This window comes from Sturnus vulgaris, chromosome 18, assembly GCF_052056855.1.
Source record: "Sturnus vulgaris isolate bStuVul1 chromosome 18, bStuVul1.hap1, whole genome shotgun sequence".
NCBI classification, from domain to species: Eukaryota; Metazoa; Chordata; class Aves; order Passeriformes; family Sturnidae; genus Sturnus; species Sturnus vulgaris.
This window is the reverse complement of record NC_142260.1, coordinates 1458197-1479034: the sequence shown is the minus strand read 5'-3', so window position 1 is coordinate 1479034 and position 20838 is coordinate 1458197. Positions and strand designations below refer to the sequence as shown.

General features: G+C 38.3%; 1 protein-coding gene across 11 annotated transcripts in view; it reads right to left on the bottom strand.

Annotated features, from left to right (window-relative positions):
* SOX6 (SRY-box transcription factor 6) overlaps positions 1-20838 on the bottom strand; it is a 372885-nt gene that overhangs the window by 64133 nt on the left and 287914 nt on the right. For 9 of the 11 annotated variants that reach the window (XM_088175661.1, XM_088175662.1, XM_088175667.1 and 6 more), the window contains one exon: positions 3059-3208. The exons of the other annotated variants lie outside the window; for them this stretch is intronic. In XM_088175661.1, the coding sequence (XP_088031787.1) occupies positions 3059-3208 (150 nt within the window). The remainder of the gene's footprint in view (positions 1-3058; positions 3209-20838) is intronic. 11 annotated transcript variants of the gene reach the window in all.

Sequence of the window (20838 nt, the reverse complement as noted above, 5' to 3'; positions counted from 1 at the left end):
ATTCTGCTCCTTGTTTGATGCTTCTGTATTATTCCCATGTTCTGTACTTATTTTTGCTGCAATTAATCTTTAGTATATTCGTGTATTTTATTTGCATTAAGACAAGGAACATTTTTTAAGGGTTTGTAAATCTAGTATCAGCACCTTTGTATGATTTGATGCTTTTCATTTGCAACTGTGGCAGAAACTGTGTCTGACATATGCTTTGCTTCTGTGCTGGAGAACAGGTCCACCTAAAAATGTCTCAACTTTCTGAAGAAGACTTATTCAAGCTATTAATTTCTTTGATAAGTATAAACATTTGCAGTGAGACCTTCTTCCCATTCTTTGAGCTTGATCCTTCCACTTAATACATTAAGCAAGAGAGAGCACTTGGAAAGCTGTGAAATGGTGATTTTCTGTCATTAAAGAGCCCAGTAAGACAGATCTCTCATTTAAAATATGCCCAGAGCAGAATTATGCTGGATGTAAGAGATTGTTCATATTTTAAAACACTGCACTGATCACCTCGAAGCTTAGAATTATGTCAAAATACAATAATGCATCACATTATCTCATCTTTTCCATTCTCCTTACTGTCAAGCAGTGATTTAGCAGAATACATCTGGTCACACAGAATGCATTAAACAGGAAAATGTAACAAACAGGTATTTATAATGCCACCATATCATCAGCTTTAAACTTTTCCCATAAAACCGCATGACAGTTCCATTCTTTCCTTGCACAAATACAAAACTTTTTACACAGACTTTTCCAAGAGTTCAGAGTCCCCATTCAGACTGTGAAGTTTGCCAGGGTAGGTGCTGTGAACATGTGCACATAGGAATCTATGCTACAGCATTCCATTTTTAAATACTTTACTAAGAACTCGAAACACTGCCAGAACTTGTTTGTTTGTATTGCACGGACAGCATTGTCATTTCTGTAAGACAACCAAAAAACTGGAAAACATTCTGGTCACTGACTTAAGGAAAACCTATCATTACTTTTTGAAAGATCTGACTTCCATCAAAAGAATTGCATTGTAGTTTATACAAACTGCTTAAAAGCAGAGAAAATACAGAGGATTTGTTAAGCAATGCATGACCATCAAAGCTGTCACACCTAACAAAGAGAACAATCTGCAGAGACTGAATGTAGGTACTGCTTTTGTATTAATAATTTCTTCATTAACTATTGGTATTCGTCCACACAAAGCACTTGTAGCTCATCTTTAACATTCTGAATGCAGTAGGGTGCTTAATAAAAATAATCATAAAAAGGCTTCAACTTTATTAACATATACTTCAGTCCATTCGAGTTACATTATATAGGGAAACCCCCAAGAATTTGCATGTGGTCAATTTTGTAATAGGACTCAGCTGGCCACAAACCTGGAACAGCACTGGCCTTGGTTCAAGAAGATATGTGCTCGAATTTAACCAGGGAAAATTTGATTCATACAGTAAAGGTTTGGTTTGGTGTGGGTCCATTTGGCTCTCTCACTCTCCCAGAATTACTTTTTCACATTAAAGTAGCCAGCAGTGTATTCTCAGTGCCATAAATCACTGGTGTGAGGTATCAGTGTGCTGTGGCAACTTTGCTGGAGCAGTTGTTCTTTGCTTTTGGTGGCTCCTGTATTGACCGTAGCAAACTCTGCAGTAAATTTCCCTGACTGCTCTCAAACCTGGCTTTGGATTACAAGAGGTAAAATATTAGACTAATACACATCTACAGCTCAGTAAAGTGAACGCTTTGCTAAATAAATGTTAGATCTGGCCATAATGGAATAGTTTTTTATTTATTAGTACTCTCAGCCTAGCAAAAAAGTGTCATGGAAATTTATCAGCCCAGGCAGAAATATCTACTCCCCCACACTTTACTACGATGATTGATGATAATGAAAAAACAAATGATATTTTACTCTCACGTCAAAAATATGGGGGGGAAAAAAAAAAAAAAAAAGAGAAACCACTACCTCAAGTGAGTAAAATCTTTTCAGGCTGCTTAGAAGCTAAGGAGTGTTTGCCTGTAAGGTGTTAGCAGCCAGCAAAAAAAAACCAAAACAACCCAACACATCCTCTCTCTCCCTCCCCCCCCCCCCCCCCACAAAGCCACTAGATGCCACCTTTAGATTTATTTTAATTGTTCAGCATTTATAGCAGCACTACCATTCAAATGGGTAAAACATCTGAATGTTGGGGGGGTTTTGTTCTGGTTTTTTTTTGTTTTTTTGGGTTTTTTTTTTGTTTGTTTGTTTGTTTGTTTGTTTTGGGGTGGGTTTTTTGGGTTTTTTTTGTTTTGGTTTTTGGTTTTTTGGTTTTTTTTTTTTTTTTTTTTTTTTGGTTGTTTTTTTGTTTGGTTTTTTTGGGGTTGTTTTTTTTTTTTTTTCCATTTGAGGCTGCTCCATGGGTTTCACAGTGCCCATTCCAAGCTCCTGGCAAATGCCATGTTGGAGCTGCCTGCTTGCAGTGTTGGTGAGAACAAGCAGCTCTGAGCAATGGTGCAAAAAGCAGCGAGGAGCAGCGTGCTTGTCAGCAGCTGTGTGAAATCAGCAAAAGTCAAATCAATCTGCAGCCACACAATGTTTTCCCCAGAGCCCTGACTTACATATTATTTTTATGGCAGGCTTTTCCAAAATTGTAGAATTAAGTACAGCTAAGAGGTTTGTAAAATAATTAGAAGCTCTGCAGTCTCTGTGTCTTACCCTGACAATATAAGCCAGCATCACATTTGGAGATATTCAAGAGTTCAATGTGAGACAATTCATGAAATGGATGCCATATCTGCGTGTTAGCAGATTACAAACTGAAATCTTGGAAATATCACATTTTACTGATGAATCTGTTGTGCTGCCTCTGGTAGGGAGAGGGAGGCCTGGTATTTTTGGAAACAAGTGCTTTCTCTTCCCTTCCCTACCCTGATAACACAGCACTAAAATGGAACTTTTCACTTCAATATTAAAGAACTGGACTGTGCTTCACCTTCCAGCTGTAAAGCAATTATAGAGATCATTTGTTTTTGCTGTCCTTCTCAAATATCAGGTTTTTGGTTTTTTTTTTTCTTTACTGAAAAATACCTTCACTTGAGTTACCGGGCTGGTCCCTCTCTTCTCATTTTTCATCCCAGTGGGTGAAAGTGCCCCTGTTGTATTTGGTGGCTGTGGAGTAGATGGCATTTTGGCTCCAGGAGAAACTTGCATGCTTGCCAGCTGAGCTGCATACAGTTGCTGGAAGACAAGAAGATATACATATATTCCTGCAATATTCCTAAAGAAACGAGCTGTAAATATACTTTTTTTTTTTTTTTTTCTCCCGCTGGTGGTTTTTTTTTTTTTCAGCTCTTGTTTGTGGCTTCCCTTTCTGCTATTTGCAAAAAGAGAAAAAACAAAGTCTGGAAAACTCCCAAACACCAATTTGACTTTTGCTGATTTTTCTTGATTTCTTTTTTTCCTTCTTGCTAATGATGGTCTTGGTGTTGAGCAAAAAATTACGCTGTGCCTGAATATTAAAAACAAAATTGGTAAAATTATAAGGCTATTTATGAAAAGGAGGTATAAGCCCCTGTCAGAAGCAATAATAATCCAGGTCTTTCTGTTCTTAGCAAGAAATTAATCACTAATTCCAGAAACTTTAGTGGGAGCTGCCACAAGAATAGTTTCCTCCAAAAAGGAAAAGTTAAAATAGCCAAAAGGTATGTCTCCATCTCTCTGTACAGTGATATATCTTCTAATAATGAATCTAGGCCTTAAAAATTCCTGTAAGTAGTAATGAAAGTACAAAAAAAAATTCTAGTGGAACTTTTCAAAAAGTTTAACTGAAACATAGACTTTTATATTAAAATAAACAATCCCAACCAATAAAAGGTGTTTACTGAACAAAGCCAGTTTGGTCCAATTTGTTTCCAGTGAGCAAACTTAAAGCCTCACCTTGAATTAGAGTCATGAATAATTCTTCTGCCAGGAACAAGGAAGATCCTAATCCCTCTTCTAACATAGATCTACATAAACTTTGCCTTATTAGTGAGAAAAAAAGCCAGGTGGTTTGTATGTAATTTCCAACATTACTATCATTCAGATGGACAAATAAAAAAAATTACAGTAATCAAAAGCAGACCTTTCAGCACATGTAATTAAATGAAAGCTTAATAAAGAATAATTTGCTAGAGCCAGATGTGCTTATGTCATAATTGTTGCTTTCTTTGGAACAATTTTTCTAATATAACAAGCCTGCACAGCAATGAAAGTTTCACAATGCTCTAAGTTCAGAGACTCAGAGAATGAGGGAGGGAGGGGCAGAGTCACAGCTCAGGGTGACAAATGAAAACCATTGTTGGTTTCCTTTTTTCCACCCCTTTCCAGCACCACACAGGAGCTGCAAAAGGAGCACAGATCAGTGTTTTGAAATTAATGGTATTTAAATATTTTGGCTAAGGTACCAGGCATTATTTTTTTTCCTATGTTAGAGGGGAAAAGATTGAAAATAGAAAAAAAAAATATCCCAGCTATTGGTGATGTCCTGGAGAATGAAAAAGAAGCCTTTCATACATCAGTAGGTGTTTTTTTCCCCCTACTAATGTGATATTATCCCTTTTAGAATATTCTTGGGGTCAACCTTTGCTTGCTTAATAGGATGATCTGCTTAAACAGGAGTCAAAAGCACATTTCAGAAACTTTTGAAACCCTGCACATTCTCAGCTCAGGAATAATCAGGCACTGCACTATGAAAGAGATAGCACAATAAACTTGAATGCAATTTAAAGACAAAATCCAACAATTATAAAGGCTTTCTCAGCATTCTGTGGATTGCCTATAAATATATATTTTTAAGCAATTTAACTTCTTCTTCAACTATCTGAAGATTACTTATACTTTACTAAAAGAAGACTAAAACTTTTGTATGTACAGTACTGTGTGCTGCACTGTCAAGAGTGTGAAAGGAATTCTGTGTAAAAATAAACTCAGATTTATCAAGCAGAGTTCAAAATCATTTTCTTCTCAGGTAAGCCATCAGAGCACAAGAATGTGGGGTGTAAGTTATTCTTTCTACAGTATTCCATTTTTTTCCATAGAAGATAAAACTTGATTGTCAATTGTGGCAACTAAAACAGTGTGGTGGGTTGACCTAGGCTGGCTGCCAGCACTCTCTTCCTCCCCCACTTCAGCAGCATGGGGGAGAAAATAAGATGGAAAAAATCTCATGGGTGAAGATAAAGAGAGGAGGATGTCTTACCTGTTACCATCACAGGCCAAAAACAACAACAATAAAAAAACACCCACCCAAAATAAATAAAGAAAAAAATTAAAAAAAAAATAAACAAACACACACACACACAAAAAGATAAAATAAATAGATAGATAAATAAATAATTTTTTAAAAAACCACCAAACTTGGTGTAAGAATTTATTTATTCAAATTCACAATAGAGTTGCCTGGCAAGAGGCAGAGCTCTCACTTCCCCTTGAAAATGCCTTGAAGGGATATTTCAAGATCAATGCACAGATAGAGACACAAGACACCAGTGAGAGCAGGACCTGCTGCTCACCTGAGTCCCCCCAGGAGCAGCAACACAAACACCCACAGCATGTTGAGGATTAACATTAAAAAAAGTGGGCTGTTCTAGTGACTGTCTAGGAAACTGCTTGATTTTGGAAGTGCAAACAGGAAAACTAGAATAAAATTAGAATTTTTTCACCACTCCCCTCCCAGGGTGTTGAGGGCTTTATTGGCTGCACTGCAAGTCCTGTCAAGGAGAAATGTTTCTAAGGGAAGACAGAAGAAAAGAAATTTTGTCATTTCTATATCAGTATGTATATATAAATCATGACTGGGTTATTCTGAGGTCTTACTACTGGCTTTAGCCTGGCATTTCTAGAAATTTATTTTAAAACCTAAAAGCAAATGTATAAATAAGTAACAGTAATTGGCTTTCTGCTTTGCTTAAAGCAAAGCTGTTCTACAAGCAAGTACAAATACTGCAAGAATTCACACCAGCACTAGCAACATTGCTGTGTGGACTGGAAAGCTGAATAAGTTTTAAATACCAGTTTGCATGGGGAGCTAGCCAGTGTGGAAAAATATGTGCTTGCCACCATTGCAGAGAAAAAAAAAAAAAAAAAGGATATTTTTGCAAATACCACTGCTGTGGCTTAAAATGGCAATTTAGGACCTCACATTGAGATGGTCAGATTGTGAAGCTTTTCTTTGCAAGACTGAGGAGAGGAATAAAACCCAAACATTGAATGAATGTTGACTGTTGGCTTTTAAAGCTCAAAAGCAAAAGTTTCAATGGAATTTTTTCAACTGAAATTCTTGCCTCCAAACTATTTCACAAGTAAAAAAATTAAAATATCTTAAACAGTGAAACATATTTTTGATCTGTGCCCAACACATAAAGAGAAGAGCATTTTTTAATGCTAACCACTGACTCAGGAGGCTCTTGATTACAAATTTGATATTCAAAACCATCAACTATTCATGATTGTTTTAAGAAGCCTTAAAAATATATAGCCTGGTTCTTATTCTTTTCTCAGAGGTCACAAAGTTAGATTCTTACAATCCAGTTCCCAGCATTTAAATAAAACTAATGCTGATATTGAATTCCTCAGTGCTCCTGAAATAGTTCAGTTTTTCAAGCCCAGCTTACTCAAGGTATATAAACAAGGATGCAGTTTGCAGAACCAGGCTTCTTCTAACGTCAGATTTGACACCCAAGGGTGGGATTTTGAAATGCCACAAGTCTCAGGGCAATGACAAATCAAATCTCACATTTAAGCACCTATGACCTTACAGGCTCACAGACTTAAGCACTTGTTACTAAAACTCTATTCCAGCTGTAATCAACTAAAAATCCGAGGGGGATTTATAAAAGTTGGAGGTCACTATGAGTCTGAATGATGCTCATCTACTTAAAGAAAAAAAATGCAAACGAGTAGGGGAGTGCTGTACTCAGCATGTGTACAGAACAGCACAAGCACACACTGATTTTTTTACCTGGAAATGGCAGAGTTCATACTAAGCCTTTGTTAGAGCTTAGAGCTATAACAAGTCAAGAAGACTTGAATAACAAAAAAAAAAATATAATAATCCTGTTGTGATGGTGATGTTTTTTTTTTCTGGTACAGAAATTCCCTACAGAATCTGATTAATTATTTTGATTTCACTTTCCTTACAAAAAGTATCTTCCATGATGTAGAATTTATCTAAAAACTATGAACTAATAATAGACCATCTTGACTGATCCAAATGGCAAAACCTTCTCTAATGCCATCAAAGTTTCAAAATGCCATTGTGAGATAATTTCATAACACAGAAGCATAATTGCCTTCACTGCCAGCATTCATTCATGCCTTGCCAGAAGGCCTTAGGCTCACACATTGCTCTCAAAAGTTTCAATATTTTTTTCTTCTATTTTTTTCAGCTAGCTTTCAATAATCAAAACTCTTTCATTGGCTCAAGCCCCTTTCCACCTGACTTTTCTGTTGCACACAGGTCTGTGATATTCCTGGACACATTCTCTGCTGAAGGACACTGAGCATGGCAAATCAGAACAGAGCAAAGCTTTCTATGCACCAGATGTTCTCCCTTTTTTTTTTTTTTGCAGCAGGAATATTCACACTTATTTCTTAGGCTGCATCATCTGTGTCTAAAAGAATAAATAAGAGTGAAGAATTCTGAGAATTAAATGTTACAGAAGTGGCACATGGTGAGGAAGCAGAGTGGGCCATAAAATCATAGAATCAGTAAATCTGAAACAACCTCTGACATCACCAAGTCCAGCCATGAGCCTTGCCCTGCCATGTTCACCCACTAAACCATGTCCCCAAAGTGCCACATCCACACCACAACCCTTCTGCCAGGGCCTTGTCAAGGACAGGCCCTAGGGGAAAATTGGGTTTTTTTTAAATTTACTTCAATAAAGAGTGAGAGGGAGATTCTTTAGGGGTAGAGTCCCAGGGAGGAACTGGAGGGACCAGGTGCACTCATATACAGAGGGACATTTCTGCTGGCTCTGTTGTGAGGCAGCACTGGCCACAGCTGTGGGGAGAGAATTCAGATGTTATTTTTGCAGCAGAATTCTGAAGAAACCGTAGGAAAGCCGTGTGTGAAAAGTGGAGATAAGGAAAAGAGTGGCTGCAAGAGTCAGTGCAGCAGATAATCAAAGTGTGGGTGACCAGGGCTGGCCCAGCACCATAAATTGCAATGGGTGCACTTGGAAAATGCACCACAAAGAATTTCAGTAGAAGGTGGCTTGCTTGAAGTAGAAAGAAGAGATCTGTTCAAGAAACTTTCACCCTTTTATTTTCTTTTCTCGGGAAAAATGCTAAATTTTATGAACCCTGATTAATTCTGAAGTCTCTCATTACTAAAAATGGAAGCCCTATGTTACATCTTCAACAAATACATTTGCTAGAGTAAATGAAACTGAACAATAAAGCTACTGAGAATCAAGTGAGAATCCTTATTTGTCAGCATTTTAAATGAATTGTGCAAAGCTGAAATATCTTATTTATAGAGATGAAAGTTCAGCTATTTAGACAATGAGTAATTTGGTTTCTAAAGATGAAAAACTCTAAGGAGTGACTGCAAGTGCTGTTGAAATCCTGCACTACAAGAGGTAATGCAGTTATTTTTTCCATAGTATATTTAGTAAGTAGTGTTGCAAAGCTATAATACCAGCATTTTCCTTCTGAGTACATAACATGCAATAATAATATTTAGAACTATCTGATGACAAAGGGTTTTTACAAGTTCACCAAAAGCAGCAACATCTCTACTATTTCCAGCACACAATTCTGAAAGGAAGCTACTGCAAGCAACAAAAAAAAATTTTAAAAATCACACCTTCAGTGGGACTGCTGTTTTTAATTATTGATGCAGTGGATGAAAAAAAATTTAATGTCAAACAGATTAAAAGAAAGAGAGTTTCAGTTTGAAAAAGTTTTTCTTTTGTTTGGAGGAAGAGCGGATTAGTGCTCACACCCATGCTGTGGGTGTCACAGATAATAACTATGGAAATAAAGTTTAAATTCTGACCAGAGCCCAGTCACTGGTATAACCCTCAGCACTTCAGGAGAGACAACCTTTTCAAAAAGCAATGTAGAAACATGAATATCCTACTCCAAAATTTCAGACACATCTCAATCTAGTGCAAGAACTCCTTCTAAATAATGTGAATTGTGCTCATTCCTTCCCATTTTCATTTATAAATATCATTTTTTTGTATTGACTTGTCTTTTGCACCAAATATGTTGTGACTAACACTGCAGCTAAGTGCTCTGCTACAGCACCAAGGTAAGAAATGGGTTTATAGGCTTATGTGTGTGCAAATATAAATGTAAATATAAATGTAAATATAAATGTAAATATAAATGTAAATATAAATATATAATAAATATAGAATTAATATATATAAATATATATAAATATACAAGTATATAAATAAATATAGATATATAAAATAAGAAAAAAATCCTCACCACCCATAAGGGTCGCTTTTCTCTTTTTTTTTTTTTTTTTTTTAAAATCTTCCTATGTAGATGCTCAGAATAAAAGGTGGCCTAACAGAAAACAACATCCAGAATCACAAGACAGCCTAAGTGACCCATCAGCAGCTTAACCATGTGACAAACCCAGGGGCAACTCGAAGGCAGCCTGTGGAGCCTGCCAAGGAGCCAGATGCCATCACCAAAAAAACACCTTCTGTGTCCTAGCAGAGCTCTCCACACAAAAGGAGGTGGAGGGAGAGGAGGAAAGGGTGAACAGAAAAGTGAAAAGGGATTGTACACGCACATGAAAGCAACACTTAGTTGAAATGAAAAATCTAAAACTTGGAAAAATCAAAGCTTTTGCTGGAAAAAACCAAGATCCCTTCAAGACTGAATCTTTCATGCCAAAAGTGTGTGTTGCCTTTTGTTCCTGTTAAGTGTATTTTATAAATTTATGGTGATGAAATTTAGATGTCTTGGAAGCATTTCCTCAGTTTTTTCTAAGAAAAAAGCTAACAAAGCAAAATAAGGTGAGTTTTACAGACCTTTTAGGACTGTGGGCCAGACTAATTTTCACGTGTGCCACCACACAGATAATAAATAGCTTAGTATTTAAGAACCAACAAGTATGCATCATCTTAACTCAGAATTTTATGCTGAATAACTCAGACTGATTTGGCTCTATAGGGGTATATCTGAAAGGGCGTTGATCAAGCACAGCTACATTAAATTGGAATAAAAGAATATGGAAAAAAAGTGTCTAATTGAGAAGCATGATAAATAAAAAGTAATCATTTTTGAGCATACTTCTGTTTCCTTACAGAATCCAAGTGTCATAAAGCTGTGCACAGTTTGCCTGTAACAGCAGCATTTTTTTTTTTTTTTCTTTCCCTGTCCTCTCCTGTCTCACATATCCATAGTGGACATAAGATTCTGATTTTAAACACCCACAGATCACTCTCCTGCAGAGCCTGCTCAGCATTAGGGTGTGAATATTCTCTGCATCTTCCCCTGATGCACCAAATACCTCTGCAAAAAGGCAGCGAGGTGCAGCACAAACAGGCAGCTAATGAATTATCATAACTAATGTCATAATAACAAAGATTGTTGCCGTGATTATTTCTGTGCTTGCTGACTAATGTGCTCTCCGATTTATTAAAACCCAATATGTGCAAACAAACTAACTGTACTTGTGAAAATACAAATAATACATGTTGTAGTCTCAGGTGAAGTTGGAGGCATTCAGTTTTCCCTTTACATTCATTTGTGCATCGAAAAACATTCTTTCTTACCTAAATAATGAATTTACCAGTCATTCACTTCAGAGCTTTTGGCTAGTTTGTTGTTGTTCTTTTTTTTTTATTTTTTTTTAACACCGTAATTTCAGTGTCTGTCAGTTGTTATTGTATATCACGTCAAAGGAAATTTTTTATTTTAAATTCCCCTCAGTTCCTGTCTGCTTAGGACAGACACATGCCTGTATTGCTTCACTCTCAAGCAGCAAAGTAACAGTTACCTAATTTCACCACTGAGTGTCTGCCGGCCACAACTCCTTTCAGTGACCACAAATTCTTTGTACTGGCTCAGAAAAAGAAGAAAAAAAAAAAATTAAAAAAAACACTCTCATCTCTTCTGCTGCCCTGCTGTGGCTAATGGCCAGCCCAAACCGAAAATAAAAGAATCTCTCCACATTTCAGATACTGCAGCACGTATTGTTGTAGTACTGCAAAATAACAGCTTTATTTTGTTAAAAGGGCCTAACTTTAAGTGGACCATGGAATATTTATGGCTCTCAGTAGTCCTTTGAAAGAGTTATCTTATGTTTTTATGCCGATCATGGGTCAGAGGTTCAAATCAGCACTTCTTTCTGTCACTCCTTATATGTTTTACTATAATTTACAGCTCAGCGAGAGGACTCATAAAACAAAAGTGTCTATTTTACTTCAGCAACTAATTCCAGCTAATCAAAGCTTTCCAGCAAAACAACCCAGCATGAAACTCGGGGTGGAAAATCTGCCGAGAACAAAGCGTTTTGTCAAATAACACATCTCGTGATGTAAACACATATGTCTCGTATAGGAAATTTTATCGCTTCCACATTATCGGCGCACAAAAGGAGCATTCTTGTGTCAGACCTGGTGCCACTGTGCAGCCATCGTCATTGGAAACAAGAGCCTGATTAGGTTCCCACACAGATATGAATAGATTTTCTTTTTTTGGTGTAATGCTGCCTTTCTTATTTCTTAAACAGACTAGTAATTGTGGCTGTAAAAACAGTGGATTGTGTTTGGACGGCATTTGTTTCTTCATATTTTTTTTTAGCCTACCCAGTGACACCAATTATCCCATATGGTTGTCCTCTTCTGGAAAGTCTGAGTTAATCCACAGCTGTGAAGATGAAGACGCACCCAGCAGGCTCTAAATCTGGTGGGTCTCTTGTCTGTTAATAAAGTCCACAGTCTGCTGGACAGATGTTAAAAACATCTGTATAATAAGTCAGTGACAAAGGCCCAGAACTTCTTCTGAGGAAAACAATTAGCCAAAACATATCTATTCTTCATAATTTTACATTTCTTGCTTCATCTTTTGGAGAAGAAAATTTGCCTCACTTCACAGAGGAGCCCTGCAGCACAAACAGGAGATCCTGCTCAAAATGTGAATGGACTGACAAACCACATTGGCATGTGTTCTGAAGAAATGACAGATCTTTTTGTCCACGACCTATTCCTGCATGCTGTGGTTCCTGCACTATTATTTTAAGTTTGGGTTCATTCATCATAATATGGGGGGGAGCCTGAATAGGTATTGTCAGCTATAAAATATCTACTTAAATTTATAGTGTGAGGGGAAATGTAAACTGAATTTTACTAGGTTTTTGTTAAAAGTTGTTAGCAATGCCTTTTCTAAAACAAAGGGATTACAGATAATACTTTTCATCCCCAAGGGTCTTGCTGATGTTCTGGGGGAAAAACTAATTAACTGACTAACCAAAACCCCAAAACAAACTGAAAAACAACAATAAAAATCCTCATAAAAAAAAAAAACCAAAAAATACAAAACAACCCAGCCAAACCCAAAGAAACCACCCAAAAACACAAGGAAAGAATGTGGAATGAGACGACACCTGCAGCAAGATCCATGTTTAGAGCTTTAGTCACTTCTTCCTTTCCCCACCTTGTTCTTACCATGGCCTGACAGCACAGACACCCAAGCCCAAAGTCTCTCTCAGTCACAGTCATGTAAATTTGGAGAAATGTTACAGATTTAAACACATGCACCAGTGCAATACAGAACTGACTTGCCTTCAGGCACACGTGCATTAAGGTGCTCTTAGGATCACTTCTGTTTCGTTTGCAAACTGTATTTCTTGTTCTTTTGACCTCGTCCTGCTCTGGCACAATGAATTGGAAATGGCCATCAGAGCAGCTCTCCCTGCTTTGCTGCCTGAATGCAGGAACTCCCAGGCAGGCATCACCTCTGAGATCCTGCCCCTCACAAATCAAATGGCTTTCATTCCCCTGAATTATGACATTTAAATACAATCTCTCAGCAACTGCCCGTTCACAACCTATTTACTGTAAGCTGTGGACAAAGTCAAGAAATAATGCTTAGAGCTCCAATAAATTATCAATCACTGCAAGTGGCCGAGACAATGCAGAGAATTTGGCACCTGGCAGTTGTCTCTGTAATATTGTGTTGGTTTCCCCTTAGGAAGTAAAGCTGATGGTTTATTAGTTTTACAGCACCCTGACAAGTTTTCAAGATAAAATGTCACCTCATCAACCTATGTGGCTTCTGGGAATTTTTCATAAGACAGCATGAAAATAGTGAAAGAAAAGTTCACTTTCTGAAAAAAAAAATTCAAAAATATATCCTGAAATTTTTACACAAATAAAGTTCAGACAGTACATTAGCTTTTTTAATATCACCATCAAATATATGTAACATTATGTCTATTGAAAGAAAGTGACTACTCATCTCACAGTGTCAGAGTGTGATATCTAAATCAGACTTTCCATTTTCTCCAGTGTCACTGATTCAAAACTCTAACCCTGTAAAGTATAGGTACTGATCCCCAGTCCCCTACAGAGAAAACGAAATTTCTGCCTTGTCAAAAAAGAACAAAAGGTTGGCCAAAAGCTGACAGGGGGAACACAGTAGCAGCTACCAAAGCACACAAATAAACAAGACAAAACAAAAACAAATTTAAAAACATTTATAGAGAACTGAAGGCAAACTTCTGTGTCAATATGGAGCTCTTACTTTCTGAAGAACAATTCCCTTGCTAAGCCACTGACTGGAGGGAGAGGCAAAAATCCTCACTGACTTGGAGGCCGTGTCACACCTCATTTCACTCTTTTTATTTTTTTTTTCCCCTTTCCAAACAGACTGAGTGTTGGTCTTCTGAGAATATGATGCTAAGCCACTTTTCCTGTAGAGTTTTTAAACTGTGCCTCTGAGAAAGGGTTTGATACAATTCAATGACTGAAGTAATACCTTTGTCCATCTGAGCATTAAATGGCCCATTGAAATACAGCTTAGTTAGAAAGAATTTCAGTAAATGGTGCTTTCTAATTTTTTTTTATTATTATTATTATTATTCCTTTCCCAACAGATTACAGCCTGAATCTGAAAATGCAGTTCAATCACTTTTGGTTGCCTCTTAGGTCAGGCCTTTCGCCAGTGTTAATTAAATATAACCCCTTCAGAATACTGGAGGTTAAATGAGAGCAACAAACTGATCTTCTTCAAATATTGCTTTATGTTCTCCAAAAAGATATATTCTGTTTGGGAAGACCCTTGTTTAAACACACTGGTCTTAATAATAAAAAATTTACTGGGAGCAGGGAGGGGGGAAACCATGCTAAATGCTATATTATCCGAGAGCCAGTAATCACTGAACATTAAACACCTATTTCCATGCAATATAATATGTCTATTGTGTTTAAATAACACACATCATAAAGGAAAGTGCAGCAGCAGACAATTTAGGCTGTAGCAGCACATACAGCAGAATTTTCGACTTGATAAAGTGAAACTATAAAGAGTTGATGCATAAGTCAGACAGCTTCCATACCTAATATTCTTCCCTGCAGCTATTAGAAGTTCACATTTTTGTCTCTAGTAGGCATGCACATTAGTTTACCTACAATTTCATGTATTCAGTCACATTTTGTTGTCTGTTCCCTACCATTTGACTAGAGCATGAAATTGGAAAGCAGCTGAGATTGTCGTTTTTTCATCTTAGTGATTTTAAATTAAAAAGGGAGGCTTTTGTACAAGCTATTTGCTTGCCGCTCTGTTAAAAAAAGAAAAAAAAAAAAAAAAAAAAGTTTCCTAAAGTATTCATGATAATTTTACTATCAGTCAAAAGCGAGCTTTTTAACACATGGCAATTAGTCTTGTCTTTCTGAACATGACTTTACCGTAAATGCTCCTCCTTGACTCTCCCTTTGTCCCGAGATTCCTTAGAAGAAGGCAGCCAAGCGATAACTCAGCATTATTGCTGCTCCAGCGCACTAATCGCTCCGAGCGCAGCCAGGACCCTGTGTTTGCTGCCACAGGGCTCCTCCAGCCTCCCAGCCCCGGCAAGGCTTCCCAGCCCAGCAGCATCCAGATGTCAGGAGGAATATCCAGGCCTTGCTGCTCCATTCCAGTATGGCCCCAACATCTGTTCCAGCTGCTGGCGCACAACCTGCCGGACGCGCCCAGCAGGGCAGTGAGGGAGGCTGGGGGCAAAATTCTGCAGTTGTACAGCTCTGTGTGCACCCCTAAAAAACTCTATATCAAGTAGGTAGATATCAGGCAATGTGATGATTAAAAAAAAAAAAAAATTTAAAAAAAAGCGACACTTTATACACAGCATATGCTTGGCGATTTTCCCCCTAGTGGGGCAACAGCCCATGACACATTAGCTTCTCATCTTCCTAACTTCACTCTGGTTCAATTCTTTGTGGTGCAAGAAAAGGGAAAAAAAAATAAGGAAAAGCAGAGAAGCACGTAAAACAAAGCACTTATGGTCATAGCAACTTCTCTTTATAAAAAAGAATTAAAAAAAAAACAGCCAAAAACAACTTAAAAATGAGACAGACTTAAGCATCTCCTACATATTTATAATTTCCTATAGATAGTAACTCAGGGCCTCGAAAACAATAAGCATCTTTTGTCTAAAAGAAAGGAGTATGTAAACATTGACATTTTATCTCGAGGCATGACAAAAACAGCAAACATTTTAGTTGATCTAGATTAAGTTGTGACAAGGAATAAAGGAGTGCTAACTGTTCTCATCTCTTCCACTTTGTGTGTCTATTCTCTTGTATTTTCGCTACAATAATGGAATAGTTGCCTGCTCCCATGCAAATTCTCTGAGTTGTTTATGAAAGCAAGATCAAAGCCCAAACTGAGAGAGCCTCTTTTTTTTATTTTTTTTTCCCTCTGCTGTATTTTTTCTCTAGAGGAGGACCTAATGAGAGGCTGTTAAACCAGGAATCTTGTTGTCTCACAGTGCAACCTCGCAGCTCAGCCTTTCCCTGGGCACACAGGAGGCAGTGAATGCTGTCCTGTCCCACCTCGGCATGGGCTGAGCTCCCGGACCCAGGGAGGAGGAATGAGCCCTCACACCTTTCATTTAAACACTCCCACCCTCTGTGCACCTGAACAAGTCACCCTCTTCCCTGTGCTCCTCCACTGCTGCTGCAGTGCCTCAGCACCTGGGCTGGGTGCATCTAAATACAACCAGCAGTTATTCCTAGTAAACATGAATGCAGGCATTAAAATAAACAGTGTTCTAATAAAATATTGTAAATACTAAGAAAAAATACTTCGACTATCTATAGCCATTTCCTCTTCAGGAGGATAGAAGAAACATCAGTAAAGCCTTTCTCTTAAGCACAAAGATTTGCATTCCATCATTTAATGCTGCCAGAGGATTGATGTGCTACTTTTTGATCCCAATTCTCCTGTTATTTACCATGCAAAGGAAAGAACACAATAGCATTATCTGTGTTGTTCTCCCAGATTATATATTGTACTACACGTCTTGAAAATTTGCAAAAAATCTTCAACATTTTTTATTATTTTCCAAAATAACTGTGAGATATCCAGCTTAGATACCTTTGGTAGAAAGCCAGTCACAGCAAAGAACAACTGCATTTGCTTTAAAAAGTCATTTCAAGTTTCCAGCAGATTATGTTTTTCAAGAAATAATGCGAAACGTTGAAGATAAATCTCTATGTGATTTTTCTATGTTTGCTACTATTAGAATTTGCTATTGGCATTTTTGTAACATAAATTCTTCCTTATAAAAATTGAGGATGGCACTAAAGGTGGCAGAATAACGAGCTCACCTAGGAAAGCAAGCAAGGAGCAGGCAGCATAGCTCCAGAACATACCTGCAAACAAAAGCTCTGGTGCTTTAAACTCCTCTTATATCCAGAGAAAGTGAATAAGCAGTACTTACTTCAAGTAAAATATAGCCAGATCTATCAGAAAAATATGAAAATATAACCAGAAGGTTGCATCAGAGCACAGGTTTTTTTCATTCACTTTATGCTATCTTCTCTGGTGACACTGTAAGTCATATTATTCATAAAAAGAATTTAAAGTGTTTTCTGGTATTTTTTCAGAAGCTCTTCCTTAAAAATCTGGGTTTTATTCCTTGCTGCTAATATGAGGTATTTTTAACAATAAATGTGAGAGGTCTATATGAAAAGCAGCTACCTCACAAATTCAGATAGTTTCACACACTTTACCTATAGAAATGTCTTCTGCACTAAAGCTACAGTAAAAAGAAGGAGGACTCCCATGATAAGGGGAGAAAAATTATATGATTGAAGAGCAATTAATTACAGTAAGTTTGCTGAAGGGATGATAGCTATCAAAGCTGATCAAATTTTGCATTTCAGAATTTCTGATATTTCTTTCAAAAAACGTTAACACGTAGATAGATGGGCTTTGTGAGAAAAGTCAGGAGTTTCATTCAGTCTCATGTCAGCAGGATTACAAGCAATTATGAGTAACTGCTTGTTGAGCTGTGTGAAATGAGTTGGTGAATGAGTTTCCTAGTGAGCACATGTCCATGTCACTGCTACGACTGCCAGTAATGCAGACAATCTTAGCTGAAGGGGTCTAAAAACATCATTATTCTCCTAATCCTGCAGGAGATGCTTGTGCAATTGCTGCTTCTGCTGTGCACATTCTAGGTCTGTCACCTTGGTGGCACACAGGAAAACTGAGGCATAGGCAAGGAGAAAGGAAATCAAGACATGGGGAAAAAAAAAAAAAAAAGGGGCAATAAACCTTCTCCAGATAGATCTCATAAAATCTGGCATAGGTTGGTGGGTTCATGCCCTCTCTGACCATCCAGATGGAGAAATTGTCTGGCACTATTTCCTTTGCAGAGCTGTACAGACACAAAACAAGGAAACTGAACACTCACTCACCACTGCTAAGCACACTGAGAGGTAAAAGCTCTACAATTAAATTCCTGCATGCTCCCATGACAGAATAATGAGACACCATCACTGCAATAAACGGGTGCAAGCCAGGAAAAAGGAAGAATCCCATTTAAACTGCCTCTCTCAATTCCCACATCTGAATCCCCATCTTGTGAGGAGATGCCGAGGCAACTCTACATTTAAAGCTGAATATTTGAAAGTGCTGCTTGGGATTTGAAACTGCAATGTTTTCTTACTTTTATAGGAGAGACAGTTCATGTGGTAGCTCGCAGCCATTCTACAATTTTCACTAGGAAAAATGGACAGAAGACGGGGATATAATAAATATATACTGGCTCTACTGATCAGGAGAAGCTTTATCAGTCAGCTGGGGCACATCTGGGGAAAAAAAGTCACTCAGGTGCATCTCTAGCATCCCATTCAATTAACATACCATTAAAAATGGTTTGTCCCTGTTCAGCCTGCTGCGTTACCTGATAAGTCAACATAGTTAAAATGTATATTTAAATGCAGAAAACAGTGAAATGTTTTCTTTGTGAAGCAGAAAACAAGCCCGGCTTACAGGTATTTTAAAGCATTAGAAATAATTGTGCTTTACAGGTTGCTTAGCAGATCGCTCCCTGATCTTTTACCACATATTTTGAACTTTCATGCACCTTCAAGGAAAATTAAATAATTTCCTTACAGGAAGTGCACACAAAATTATGCAAAACATATTCAAATGGGCTTATAAAAATTACATCTAAGAAAAAAAAAAATCACATTTGCACCTCAAAACCAGGTAACTGGGAACTTACTATTATAAATTCATTGGAAGGTGATGTATTTTACACCAGTAAATGTGAATTTGGTGTAAGACTGCTGTGCTGTCTGAACTGCAGTGGGTGTGATGATACTTCAGCAGCAGTGCTGGGACTGGCTTAAATAGGTTGTGAGGCCTGAACAACCCTCCCCCAGGTGTTGAAGGCAGCAGCAGAAGAGAGGAGCTGTGCTGGATGAATTACCCTGGACAGTTCACAGCAGTGTTGTTAAATATCACTGTAAACTGGTTAAATGTGCTGACTCCGTCTGTGTCTGGAGCTTAGCACAAATGACTCAACTGCATTGAAAGGACTTTGCCTCTTTGATTTCTCACTTCACTTCCAAAAATGCCAGTGGACCTGACAGCACGCTCTCACCATTCCTACACCTGAAATACTTTTCCATTTGTTTTCATGCTTTGCTATAATTCGTGCCCAACACCAAAATACGTGCCCTATTACGTTCACTTCGCTGGATTTTGTGAGAGATCCTTTTATGTCTCAAATAATTCCCTAATGCTGAAATTTCAGCACGATGTGTTTTCTTCTTGTTTGCCTGAAGATGCTCCTCCCTCCTGTCTCTTTCTCAGGGCTGACATGCAAACCTTCTGGTGTGCCTCCAGCCATATGCAGCCTTCCTGCTGAGCCTTGGGAATAGACAGACGAATCCAATACTTTCTAGTCAGGACACTTTTCTAGTTCCTCCATCATATGGATTCTAAAAACATCCCAGACCAAACATATTTTAGACAAGCAGGGTGCTGAAGGCCATACCGTTCCTATTTCACCATAATCTGGGTGATAGCATTATCTGCACACTGGTTTGAGGGGTTTTATCTCATCTTCTATGAACTTCCCTCTTTTTTTGAACTGGGTCAGTGGGAGGGCATATGCTCTTCTAATCATAGACCCTCAGAAATGAAGCAGGTGATGATATCTTTCCAGTCCAGGCATCTTTAAGAGAATTTTTCTGCTTCCTTTGAGCACACACGTGTGGGTTAGTTTACACCTAGAAGCTCTAATCTAAACCACCCTTGTTCTTAGAACTTTTAGTTCAGATGAAAGGTGAGTTATTTTCTTTTTCTCTAGCAATTAGTCAGGATGGAATGATAATACTGGCATGTATTATTTTCCTTTGTGCATAGACCTAACTTAAAAGACATTTTTGTCTTTAATCTGGTTCCTGCTTAGTTCCTAAACAACCAAACATGTTAACACCATCACAGGGAAAAAAATCCTTCATGTTTGCAATTTGTAGCCGAATTAAGCAGCTTGCTCTATGGTTATCAGAAGTATAATAAAATTCCAGAAACATATCCACTTGCAGCTAATTCCTGTAAGGCACACACCATATACATTTCTAGAAAGCTTGAAGGAATCCAACTGCCAGCTCAGAGTATGCCTCACAGCCAGCCTATTCCCCAAAGGGATGCCACAGTTTTAAAAGAGCTTTAAAAAAAAACGTGCTGATCCCCTGATGGCACTCTGTAGTACTGGTGCCTCTGGTGCTCTGTCAGTAAATGCAGCAGTAACTTATTTGCTTCTTGCTGGCTTCTGAGTGAATACATACCCCAGGGAGGCAGCTTTGCAAAGCACAATGATTTTAAAATAGAGCCTGGGCTTTCAGCGAGGGGCAGCCAGTGGTTAAGGCAGCAAGAACATCTTGTTGATGCTGGGGGCTCAGCCTCTCCCAGTCACTTGGGCTCCAGCTTCTGCCTTGATATAGACTGAAGAGATGCAGCAAACCTCCTGCCATCCAGGCTATAAGCACAGTATCCTTTTAAACATACAAGGCTCCTGATGAGCGAGTTGGTGTCTGTGCCACTTAGGATTTCAATGGTAAATTCTCCCTGGAACAGCACATGGGCCTGGAAGGCAGCTGGTGACATCCAAGGGTGCAAAAGGTGGGAATCCTGCCAGGAGCCTGATCCCTAGCTGCCAGATTGAAAAGTCTTCTCTCCCGGGAGAGGAGAGCAGGAGAGGAGCCCTCCCAAGGTGGAGAAGGACTTGAGCATGTGAAGGGAACAGAAAAGAGAGCTGTGCCAGGCTGGTGGCCAGGCTGGTGGCCAGGTTGGTGGCCAGGCTGGTGGCCAGGCTGATGGCCACTGTCCTTCCT